The sequence below is a fragment of the Haliotis cracherodii genome, unplaced genomic scaffold (assembly GCF_022045235.1).
Source record: "Haliotis cracherodii isolate W230 unplaced genomic scaffold, xgHalCrac1.p SCAF_6, whole genome shotgun sequence".
NCBI lineage: Eukaryota > Metazoa > Mollusca > Gastropoda > Lepetellida > Haliotidae > Haliotis > Haliotis cracherodii.
The window spans coordinates 53,624,361-53,637,689 of record NW_027266319.1 but is presented as its reverse complement, the minus strand read 5'-3'; the positions used below and the strand labels follow the sequence as shown (position 1 = coordinate 53,637,689).

Genomic DNA, 13,329 nt, shown 5'->3' with positions numbered 1-13,329 from the left:
ACGTAATAAGCGCCCCACTGCAATAAGCGCCCACGGCGATAATTGCTAATATATTGTCTATTGAACAATCCCAATTAGCACCCCTTCCGATTGATCAATGTATACAAGACTTATTCATTCGCGTATGATACGTACTCATGTGTTATATGCACCCTCAATTATGGGCAATTAAATTCTGGAAAAATATATCTGTCGTATATAACATTTCAATTCGAACAGAAGAAAGACATGCACCTGTTTGTGAATTGTTTGTTGTTCTTTCCATCCATCACTATTAGTTTCTGAAGGAGAAACGAGGAAAGTCAGGGTCATGCAAACCAGTGGTTGATAGCATGAACAAACATTATGACAGTTGGTCCCACATTTTGTTCAATCAATCCTCATACTATGAAGTTCTGGATAAAAGGGATCACTAATGTTGTATTACTAAGTGAACTCGAAGGGAACATGGAAAGGTGTCCTTATACCCACCAGGAGAAAAGGTTCCGTATGAGTGCTAGGATACAATTGTGCTATGACATCAGAAAGATGTTTGATGTCAACTTAGGGAGCGACCATTTGATTTCTATGGGGGGGGGGGGGGGCGGAAGTTGTTTTCTCAGCAAACTATTTTTTTCTGAAGCCATTTCTAACAAACTATTTTTTTGTAACATACAGCTGAACAAACTATTCATTTCAGATGGTAATTTTGCAATTTTATTATAGAGTAAAATATGCAATCATATTTCAGCAAATGCAGCCTGTGGTGTATTATAACATGAACAGCTATAGAACACCCGTTATAATAGTCTTTTTCATTCCCTGACATAAATACAGTAGTCCTGTTTGTAGCCTGGTGGAGGACGCGGTAATAGCTGTTTCTTTAGTCCCGGCCCGTATCGGTGGTATACTTCCAAGCCATCGTAACTGTACCAACCTTTGCCTGGCACACACACACATCCCACGAAATGACCCCCATTGCCATACACTAAAGCAAATAGTGTATATACTCGTTCATTCATCTGAATAACATTGGGGTATCTGGTGAGAGGACAATTGTCTATCTCTATGTACACTACTGGTGGGGAATCAATGGTGAACAGTCTTGAAGAGAATGTTCGGACAGGCTTTGTCACTAGACACAAATGTCGGAACAGTAGAACTGAAACATACGAACACTGTAATCAGACAATGTATACAGCAAAAACAGAGCAAGACATGTCTCTCCAGCAAAGGATGATGGTGTGCATTGACGTGTTCAAATAGATGTTTCATCACAACAGAAACACTTATGACCAGGTCATATCCAAAGATCATATAATATAGTTTTATTTGAAGGATTTTGGTGAAAATTGTTCATACGATACCTTTTCATTTAATACATATGGTTTATTTGTATTTCAAACCATTCCTCAAACAAACCACAATATAAATATGTTCAACATTTATCAGTGAATAAATGTGTTCTTTTACAACATTGTAGCTTGGTTATTTCTTTTTGGAAATTGTTAAATTGGACGCCTGAATATTTGTTTATGCATTTAAATAGCAAAATGTGCTGAACTGAAGCCATTAACTTCATATACAGAAATAGCAACAAATAAGATTAAAGTAATAGTGATGTTGCGCCGAAGGCGGCGGAAATTTTTTACGTTTATAATGCTGGAATAATTCTTTAATTTAATAGATAAATGTTGCAATGACATGCAAAATTATATCTGGAAACAAACTATTCATTTTTCTCACAGTAGTAAACATTCTATTTATTTTACTGATTATCTCCAACAAACTATTCATTTGTAAATACTTCCGGCCCCCCCCTATAGAAATCAAATGGTCGCTCCCTTACTTCAGTGAAGATCGCCATGAGTGCGGCGTTAAACAACAAACAAACAAACAGTGGCTAATGCACAAAAGTGCCGAGTCCCGCTTACTGCCACTGACACTGTTGTGAGTTTATGCGCCATCCAGTGTTCATTTCAGAAACTGGAAAAGTGGGGCCCAATGATCCCTAGTTGTTGGGGACATTTGACGAAACCAGGTGACAAACAACTAGTTTTTTTTTAAAAACCATGAAGACAATTGTTACTACCATGAGTGAGTGAGTGAGTATGGTTTTACGCCGCTTTTAGCAATATTCCAGCAATATCATGGCGGGGGACACCAGAAATGGGCTTCGCACATTGTACCCATGTCGGGAATCGAACCCGGGTCTTCGGCGTGACGAGCGAACGCTTTAACCACCAGGCTACCCGACCGCCCCGTTACTACCATGACACAATAGAGCATGACCATGAGACTAAAACTTAGTCTATGAAAATATTTCTCTAAAATAATTGTAATGTATTTTTTTCAAAATCATTTCCTCTGCAGTTTTCATGTGGAATCAAGGAAATTAGACTTGGTTTAGTTTGATCTAGACTTGCCTAGGCTTTTAGCATGTTTCGTTAAAAAAAAATAAAAAAATATATATATATATAAATCAGGAATACATGACCACAGAAGAGAAACATTCTAGCTTCTGTCACAATGACTGTGCTCATATCCTGGTAGATGCTCCACAGAAACTGCGACATTTGACAAACATCGTGACTAGTTAAATTATGCATTAAACACCAGTGATATCAACATGACCACTTGGAACTGATACCAGAGTCGTGACCTCTGAATGTGACATAACCGACCTACAATTACACTATCGGTGTCTTCTTACGACCCTCTGTATTGTCATGGCTGCTTAACAGGGCAACTATTCGGTAAATGCGTCATGTCGTGCCCTGTTTAAACTGGCTGTAAGTGTACACCTCAACTTGCAGTGACGATCGTTACTGTGATTAACATTACTCGGCTAATCAGTATTCATGCCAGTCATCAGCATGATTAGAAGGTGTTGTATCATTATTTGAATTTCCAATGTGTAACTTGACTATAGTGATGATGCTTTAATTACTAAGGGAAGTATTTCAATTGTATCATCATCATCATCATCATCATCATCATTACCACCATCATCATCATCATGATTATCATTATCATAATCATCATCACCATCATCATCATCATTTGAAATATAATTATGTAAAGAACAAAATATGGAAAGGTTCAATTTTGGCCAAAGCGATCTGTATAATTTAAAAAGTTAGCAACACTTTTAAACTTATTATAATGTTAATACTAATGAAAACTAGTTTTGTTCATTCCAACACTTTTTTGACTTATAACAACACAAAAGGGATCAATAAATCTAAATTGTACTGAAACGCTGATTTGGTTTGTTTTTTAGGAGCAATTTTTAAATATTTGATAACAAGCAAGTCTTGGACCCAAACTTGTTTTCGTAGGAGATGCAGATACTGTCATATCATATATTGTCACACAAGATTCATTGGTCACAGATAGAAAGTCGCCTGAGCCTGGAAAAGTCAGGTATTTGTTTCTGCCTCATAATGGCTATATGTATGTACCTGATGTTGTCAGAAGCCCAAAACTGCTAATGTAAGAGACCGCCTCCGTGGTCTTGTGGTAGAGCATCCGCCCTGAGAGCGGAAGGTCCGGGGTTCGATCCCTGGCCGCGTCATACAAGAAGACGTTAAAAGATTGTACTTGTTGTTACCCTGTCTGGCGCTCGGCATTAAGGGGCTAAAAGAAGGACTGGTTGGCTTGGAGTCAGTATACTGTGTCTGAGTGTGGTATTCATGTTAAACTGAGGCATGGTATCTCAGTGGGCTAGCACTAGAAATAGGCATCAGTCCTGACTAATACAAGCAGACACACACACACACACACACGTGCATGCACGTCGCTATATAAGTGCAATAATCTTGGACGTGACGTTAAATCCAATTTCACCTCACCTCACCGCTAATGTAAGAAATAATAAGGGCTTAGAAAGGAGTGACCAACCACATGAACAGCTTTCAAACTATTCTATGACTTCTAATTTGACCTTTTCAGTGGGTAAAAACTGGCTCTTATCATACCCCATCCTTTAAAAGTGAAATAAATCTTTTTACTTTTAGTTCCAGGCCTAGACTAACATCTAGTCTCTGAATATTTTATAGAGAAAAAAACACAGTTGTTAAATTAAATTTATGCTGAACTTCATCTAATATTATAACACCCAAGAACAACGTTCAGTGCTCGGCCCGACCTAACCATAAACCTGTCCATGCTTTCTGCACAGAAGTATCTTGGCATAAAACATCCGTAAAACGCAAAGCTAAATTGACACGGCCTGGAGTAGTCTGTCATACACACCCTAAAACAAATACTAGTACCGTATTCGACGTAATAAGCGCCCCGCTCTAATAAGCGCCCATGGCAATATTTGCTAATATATTGGCTAGCACCCCTTCCGATTGATCAATGTACACAAGACTTATTATTCGTGTATAATACGCACTCATGTGTTATATGCACCCTTAATTACGGGCAATTAAATTCTGGATAAATATATCTGTCGTGTATAATACACACAGACTTATATTTTGTATCATTTCAGGCTGTGAGCATAAACCACGAAATTTACAATCTTTCAACTGTTTTTTTTCTCAAAATTTTTATTCCAATAAGAGCCCCCTATTTCAAATTTTGAGAGCACCCTGGGCGCTTATTACGTCGAATACGGTATATCCAAAACAGCCCATGCAAGTCTATAACATTTGGCAAGTCTAGATTACTGCAGTATCAGAAAATGAAGAAAGTCTCTGGGATCCTTTTATTATATTTTATGACTATAGAATATGAGATTCATATGTGATTTTGAAGATGTTTGAGTGTTCAAGTATGTGTGTTTCACATAATAATTAAGATTAATAAATTGATAATATATACTAATTAAAGATACATGTTTATGAAAGTTGTTGTGTGATATTTGTATTTATTTGTTATTTTTGTTACAGAACAACAACCGAGGAGGCTACAATGTGGGTGATGCAACAGACACGCCCCATGGCACTGATGAAGGCAAACAGTACCGCATGGTAAGTCCGGAGAGAGCTGACATGGAGAGTCTCACCATTGTTATCAAGTAAAATGACATAAGTTGATAAGCATGTCAAAACCCTGAAGCTATGTCTCATCCACCTGTGTTAGGCCAGCACAAAACACTAACAGAGTTGCCTGCCCCTGCCTCTGCCAGGATCCAAATCTCGAATCACTTGGACTATGATTTTTTCGATTTTTTTTTTTTAAAGAAAGAAAATTCTCTCTTTTTTTCATGCACAAAAATTAATTATGCATTCATAGAAGATTCTTAAAAAAAGTTTGCACATCGATATTTTGATTCATACCTCGGTGGACCACAAACATACAACCCTAATAATTAAATTCGACAACAAATCAAACATTAGTTTCCCAAAAATTGGAAATAATATGAAACCGAAGAAATAATATTTGTGGAACTGATATTGTGTGATGCCAGTGTTTGTGCAGTGAGTGTGGAAGACGCTGGTATTGTTTTGTTGTTTTTATGTTTGAATGTTTGATACTGAAAAAGGACACAGAAATGTTACCAGGCCTGATAACTTGATGCTGATACGGGTGAGCAGAAAGGGAATTCACTCGGCAAGTAATTTGGATTTGCCAACATTTCATCATGGTGAAAGTAGTCCGCTTTGGTGGGCGTGGCATAATTTTTTACTCTCATTGAGAATGGATGCAATAACACAATTACGTTGAATACGGTATCAACAAATATAAGTACAAAATGTCGCATCTGATATGTAGTTGCCAACAGCAGTTTGTGGTTTAAGGTTAATTCAGCCCGTCTATACAAGCGGACTGTCAGGAAGGTTATTGATGTGTTAGTCGTGTTAGTTAGCAACTGTTTGTGACTCTCCTTAGCACCAGGAAGTAAGTTAGTAGCCAATGGTGCTGTGACCTTTGCGTGGCTTCCTGTCTGACAAGCGTGGAGTTGAAGTAGCATGAGCCACTGACCGTGTTAACACATGGCCGGGATATACGCAATTTGTGTCCCAGACACCGACAGTTTCGTGGTTCACTTGCCACTTTGATACCATGGTTACGAGTTGGTACTGTAAAAGAATAAAGAGCTTCTTAAGGCAGTCTGTGGTTTTTGTTTCTGTAAAATGCTGTTCTACTGAATCTGTTTCAGCAGATTGAAAATTGTTTACTGGAAGTATTTTGTCTGTCATCAAAGGTCGCTGACTGTAATTTGACATGTTTTTCACTTTTATGTCAGTAATCTTTTCGTAAAATCTAGCTTTAGTTTTGATCTAGCTTTAGTTGTAAACTTTTGAATTTTTAACCAGATTTAAGCCGGACAAATATTTATTTTATTTACAGAATTTCTAGTCAATATAACATAGGTAAGAAGAGTTCTCAGGGCTGATCTGGATGAATTTAATAAATATATATATAATAAAAGCATCATTTTTAATAATGTATTAATTATTAAAAAATAAATAATGTTTTATCTTTAAAAAAATTAAGGTATTGGTAGACATGGTAGACTAGTCTGGTCTGACCAGAATAAAGAGGATAGGGGACAATGTCCAGCATTAACATGTTGTTGTTTATTTTCACTCATGTAACAAGAGGTAATGTCCTACTGTTTTTCAAGACAATGTTAGAGATGAGATCACCCCTTTATCCCTGGTGACGAGTGTCGAGTGGGTCCGTATACACACACGACCAACTTCCACACCATATATGGTCATTGTTCATCTGTTAACACATATACATAGGCTTGTATGGGATTCTGGAAAAGTTTCTAGAGTGCACCCATGTGTGAAACATGATTTATATACAATATGCCTGTACTTGTCACCCCTCCATATATACAGTAGTATTGTGCATATTGTGTGTGTTCATTGTGATTTATCTAATAATAGTGTTGTTATGTAGCAATATTATTGTTCTGTACTGGTACGACATGTATCATGACAGTATGTTGTGTAAAAGCTCCTGTCACTGTTAGTTATCGGTATATATGTTATGTTGAAATGTCTTGTATTTTTATTATGTTTTGTGAAGTCTTGTGTGATCAGTGACCCGTGAAAACTTTTCATGAAGGAAGAGAAGGAAGCTTGTTGTGTTTATGAAATTTTAATTATGTATGTCAACGTCACATGCCTATTATCTGTGAGTCATTTCTAATAATATATTACAAGCAATGATTTGTGTGTCTTTGACAGGAACAGTATGTAATGTTTTAGGCAAGCAATATTCTCTTTTCTTGGCCAATATGCTTGAAATAAAGTTAACACAAAATGCCAAAATGTTAGATTTAAAATTTAATTTAGAATAGAAATTTAAATTGGACAGTATTTCAGTTGAGAAGATCAGGATATTTTGAAAAAGCACATTGTTTAATTTATGAATGTGTCTTTTTGGTTCTGTAAAACAGTTTTATTGAAAGAGTAAATGAATGGTCAGGATTAACTTAATCTTAGGCTTAAAAAAATAAAAGAATTGGTTCTCAGACAATGGCTTTTGAAAATATAGTGTGGGCGGGCGGGCAGTGTTTTTTTTACTGGAATAAAGTATTTAAAGACTGTTGGAATACCAGTGTGTGCATAATTCACTCATACAATGAGCTTTGATTTTATTTCACAACACGAAGACATTATTGTGAGCACACAAGGTAGAAGGAGTAAAACTTTAGGTAGAAAGAGTAAAACTGAGGTAGAAAGTAAAATTCAAGGTAGAAGGAGCAAAAAACTGGTAGAAAGTAACATTCAAGGTAGAAGGAGTAAAAATCAGGTAGAAAGTAAAATTCAAGGTAGAAAGAGTAAAACTGAAGATAGAAAGTAAAATTCAAGGTAGAAGGAGTAAAACTGAAGATAGAAAGAGGTAAACTGAAGATAGAAAGAGGTAAACTGAAGATAGAAGGAAGTAAACTGAAGATAGAAAGAGGTAAACTGAAGATAGAAAGAAGTAAACTGAAGATAGAAAGAGGTAAACTGAAGATAGAAAGAAGTAAACTGAAGATAGAAAGAGGTAAACTGAAGATAGAAAGAGGTAAACTGAAGATAGAAAGAGGTAAACTGAAGATAGAAAGAGGTAAACTGAAGATAGAAAGAAGTAAACTGAAGATAGAAAGAGGTAAACTGAAGATAGAAATAGGTAAACTGAAGATAGAAAGAGGTAAACTGAAGATAGAAAGAAGTAAACTGAAGATAGAAAGAGGTAAACTTAAGATAGAAAGAAGTAAACTGAAGATAGAAAGAGGTAAACTGAAGATAGAAAGAGGTAAACTGAAGATAGATAGAAGTAAACTGAAGATAGAAATAGGTAAACTAAACTGAAGATAGAAAGAAGTAAACTGAGGATAGAAAGAGGTAAACTGAAGATAGAAAGAGGTAAACTGAAGATAGAAAGAAGTAAACTGAAGATAGAAATAGGTAAACTGAAGATAGAAAGAGGTAAACTGAAGATAGAAAGAAGTAAACTGAAGATAGAAAGAAGTAAACTGAAGATAGAAAGAGGTAAACTGAAGATAGAAAGAGGTAAACTGAAGATAGAAAGAAGTAAACTGAGGTAAACTGAAGATAGAAAGAAGTAAACTGAAGATAAAAAGAGGTAAACTGAAGATAGAAAGAGGTAAACTGAAGATAGAAAGAGGTAAACTGAAGATAGAAAGAAGTAAACTGAAGATAGAAAGAGGTAAACTGAAGATAGAAAGAGGTAAACTGAAGATAGAAAGAAGTAAACTGAAGATAGAAATAGGTAAACTGAAGATAGAAAGAAGTAAACTGAAGATAGAAAGAGGTAAACTGAAGATAGAAAGAGGTAAACTGAAGATAGAAAGAGGTAAACTGAAGATAGAAATAGGTAAACTGAAGATAGAAAGAGGTAAACTGAAGATAGAAAGAAGTAAACTGAAGATAGAAAGAGGTAAACTGAAGATAGAAAGAGGTAAACTGAAGATAGGAAGAGGTAAACTGAAGATAGAAAGAGGTAAACTGAAGATAGAAAGAGGTAAACTGAAGATAGAAAGAAGTAAACTGAAGATAGAAAGAGGTAAACTGAAGATAGAAAAAGGTAAACTGAAGATAGAAAGAGGTAAACTGAAGATAGAAAGAGGTAAACTGAAGATAGAAAGAAGTAAACTGAAGATAGAAAGAGGTAAACTGAAGATAGGAAGAGGTAAACTGAAGATAGAAAGAAGTAAACTGAAGATAGAAAGAAGTAAACTGAAGATAGAAAGGTAAACTGAAGATAGAAAGAGGTAAACTGAAGATAGAAAGAAGTAAACTGAAGATAGAAAGAGGTAAACTGAAGATAGAAAGAAGTAAACTGAAGATAGAAAGAGGTAAACTGAAGATAGAAAGAGGTAATGTTCAGTCAGTCCAGGATGCTGCAGTTGATACAGTGTGTCTGGGTTGACCTGCGGGATCCCTCCCTGTCTGGCCGACACAGAATGCCAGTAATGTTAAGTCCCATGTATTGTCCTGGTCACACCCTGGTGCTACAACCTCATTATGCAGGAGTATGTGTGGTCAGGCCATGTTTGCACAATATCAGAGGACATATCACATCCTACCTTTGTCCTGCCTCACGTCGCTCCAAATGTTAGGAGAGAAATGTTGGTTAGTTACCTTGCAGATTTTTTATTGATGTATGAAGGTTAAGACTGCTCGTTGTATGAGAGCTTGTTGCAAAGTCTGGCTTCAAAGTTTGAATAAATCCTAACAAGGTAGTGTTTCTTAGAGGAGATGTTTCAAAAGCCAACCAAAAGTTCATGACAATATTGGGGGGGGGATTTTTGTTAGAGACAGAATTTTTTCTAGTCACTGCTTCTTTCTCGCTTAAAAGAGAAGCAGACTCTTTTTTTCTCAGGACATCCAGTATATATAGTAACCAATTTTTTGTTAAAAAGAAATTCCAGCTTTTTCTGAAAATTTACCGTATTTGCCGTAATAAGTGCCCATGGCGCTCTCAAATTTAGAAATTGGGGGTTCTTATTAGAATATTATTTTGGTGAAAAAAACAGAGTTGAAAGATAAATTTTGTGGTTTATGCTAACAGCCTGAAATGTTTATGTACAACATATATTTTTCCCGAATTTAATTGCCCATAATTAAGGGTGCATATAACACACGTGTGCGTATTATACGCAAATAAATAAGTCTTGTGTACATTGATCAATCGGAAGGGGTGCTCACAAGCCAATATATTAGCAAATATTGCCATGGGCGCTTATTAGAACGGGGCGCTTATTACGGTAGTTATTTTTTTAAAGATGTAGCATAAAGCAAAAATTGATACATCTCAGCACATGCTTAGTCAAGGTTTTTGTGGTTATGATATTGATAGTTTTTACACAATAACTAACAGTTCCTGAGCTGATTGGCCAAAAACTATTTGCTTTGAGGTTTGTAATTTGTAGTTTGTTGGAAGGTGTAAAAGAATAATCCACTATTTTAGCATGTATATGGAGCTGTTACAATCGTGCATTGTCTCACATCTGTAAACCTTTGCTTTCAGACCTCTCACAGTTTTGGTTTAAATGTTTGTGTTGGCTAATTAGCTGGGACTGACTACTCTGGGGTGGAATTTTGCTTGCATTCTTGACTTAATTACTTGGTCCCTTTATAAAACATCTGACTTTGTTTTCAATGCAATAATATAAAACGAAGCATTTGAAACCTCTTCCTATTTATTGATTCTGTTTTGAGTGAAATACCAGTTATTTCTACAAAGTCATGAGAGAGGTGTCGTATAGGAGTTAAACACATCAGCAATTTAATGAGATGGCCAATTCAATATACATGCAGAGAGGTGTCGTATAGGAGTTAAACACATCAGCAATTTAATGAGATGGCCAATTCATTAAAGAAATTCATAAATAGATTAGAGTTGAGAGCTGTCTCTTCTCCCCTGTTTCAGGATTCACCTGGTAGAGTGAGTGAGTGTCCTTATTAGTATACACTTTTAGAAATATTCCAGTAATATCATAACAGGGGACACTAGAAACCGGCTTCACACATTGTGCCCATGTTTGAGAGTAAAACGTAGAAAGGTAGAAAGTAAAACTCAAGTTAAAAAGTAAAATTCAAGGTAGAAGGAGTAAAACTCAGGTTGAAAATAAACACAGGTAGATAGTGACATTCAGGGTAGAAAGTAAAATTCATGGTAGAAGGAGTAAAACCCTTGGTAGAAAGAGTAAAACTCAAGGTAGAAAGAATCAAACTCAAGGTAGAAAGAACCAAACTCAAGGTAGAAGGAATAAAGCTCAAGGTAGAAAGAGTACAACTGAAGGTAGAGAGAATAAAACTCAAGGTAGAAAGAGTCAAACTCAAGGTAGAAGGAGTAAAACTCAGGTTGAAAGTAAAACTCTGGTAGAAAGTAACATTCAAGGTAGAAGGAGTAAAACTCAGGTTGAAAATAAACACAGGTAGATAGTGACATTCAGGGTAGAAAGTAAAATTCATGGTAGAAGGAGTAAAACCCTTGGTAGAAAGAGTAAAACTCAAGGTAGAAAGAATCAAACTCAAGGTAGAAGGAGTAAAACTCAAGGTAGAAAGAGTACAACTGAAGGTAGAGAGAATAAAACTCAAGGTAGAAGGAGTAAAGCTCAAGGTAGAAAGAGTCAAACTCAAGGTAGAAGGAGTCAAACTCAAGGTAGAAGGAGTCAAACTCAAGGTAGAAGGAGTAAAGCTCAAGGTAGAAAGAGTCAAACTCAAGGTAGAAGGAGTCAAACTCAAGGTAGAAGGAGTCAAATTCAAGGTAGAAGGAGTAAAGCTCAAGGTAGAAAGAGTCAAACTCAAGGTAGAAGGAGTCAAACTCAAGGTAGAAGGAGTCAAACTCAAGGTAGAAAGAGTCAAAAGAGTCAAACTCAAGGTAGAAGGAGTCAAACTCAAGGTAGAAAGAATCAAACTCAAGGTAGAAGGAGTAAAGCTCAAGGTAGAAAGAGTACAACTGAAGGTAGAGAGAATAAAACTCAAGGTAGAAAGAGTCAAACTCAAGGTAGAAGGAGTCAAACTCAAGGTAGAAAGAGTCAAACTCAAGGTAGAAGGAGTCAAACTCAAGGTAGAAAGAGTCAAAAGAGTCAAACTCAAGGTAGAAAGAGTCAAACTCAAGGTAGAAGGAGTCAAACTCAAGGTAGAGAGAATAAAACTCCAGGAGGAAGGAGTAAAACTCAAGATAGAAAGAGTACAACTCAAGGTAGAGAGAATAAAACTCAAGGAAGAAGGAGTAAAACTCAAGGTAGAAAGAGTACAACTAAAGTAGAGAGAATAAAAACTATGAAATTAGTACTTAGTTATATATACATGAATTTAGAAAAATTTAATTCTGAACTTGGAATTTTTAATGACAATTGTTGCATAGTTGGGGCCGAATATCTGTCTCTCTGCATGTCTTGATAAATCCCTGAAAAACATTATTCTGCCGAAATATTTTTCAAGGATGTTTTAGGTCATTTTTAAAGTTATGAAAAATAGCGAGCTTCATTCATCCATACATCACTTCTACTGCATAATGGTGGTGTATGTGAAGTTCTTGAAATATGTATAATTCAATATTTTAATGTGTCCTCATCTTGAAGTTTAAGGGCAGTCGGGTAGCCTAGTGGTTAAAGCGTTCTCTCATCACGCTGAAGCCCCTGGTTCAATTCCCAACATGGTTACAATGTGTGAAGCCCATTTCTGGTGTACCCCTCTGCGATATTGCTGGAATAGTGCTAAAAGCAGGGTAAAATCAACTCACTAGCTCTTGAAATTAAATGTCCTCCTTTGTTTTTCAGAAATATTTTCAAAGTGGCCCTGTGAAGACGTTACAGAATGGCGCTGGGGAAAGTAGGCTTGTGCTGGAATGGACCAATCAGCATGGGTGTGGAGGGAATGAAGACAACAGTCCCCAGAAACAGAACTGTGCCCTGATACTCCAGTACCTATGTCAGGACGACGTCGACTCACCCACAGGTACAGGGTTGCTAGGGCAGGGGGTAGCCTTGTGGTTAGAGTGGTCACTTGTCTCACTGAACTTGCAGAAGACTGGGTTCAATTCCCTTCATGGATACAGAAGTGAATTTGAAGTTTGTTTGTTTGTTGTTCATGTCGCACTTAGCAATATTCCAGCTATTTGACGGCGGTCTGTAAATAATCAAATCTGGACAAGACAATCCAGTGATTGACATCATGAGCATTGATCCACACATGTGGGATACGATGACATGCATCAACCAAAACAGGAAGCCTGACCACCCGATCCCGTTAGTTCCCTCTTACAAGGGTAATTGTCTTTTAGTTTTATGACAAGCATGGGTTGCTGAAGACTTATTCTAACTCGTAACTTCACAGGTACAAGGTATAAAAATATTGTTATAATGGCCTACGCACTGATCACAACAGGAAAGAATCCATCATTGTGTTTCTCCCTGAA

At 36.5% G+C, this 13,329-nt stretch overlaps 1 protein-coding gene across 1 annotated transcript in view; it reads left to right on the top strand.

Annotated features, from left to right (window-relative positions):
* Positions 1–13,329, top strand: part of LOC139444668 (protein DD3-3-like) — a 35,274-nt gene that overhangs the window by 5,999 nt on the left and 15,946 nt on the right. Inside the window, exons 3-4 of the mRNA XM_071225597.1 lie at positions 4,881–4,961; positions 12,692–12,869. Coding sequence (XP_071081698.1) covers positions 4,881–4,961; positions 12,692–12,869 — 259 coding nt within the window. The remainder of the gene's footprint in view (positions 1–4,880; positions 4,962–12,691; positions 12,870–13,329) is intronic.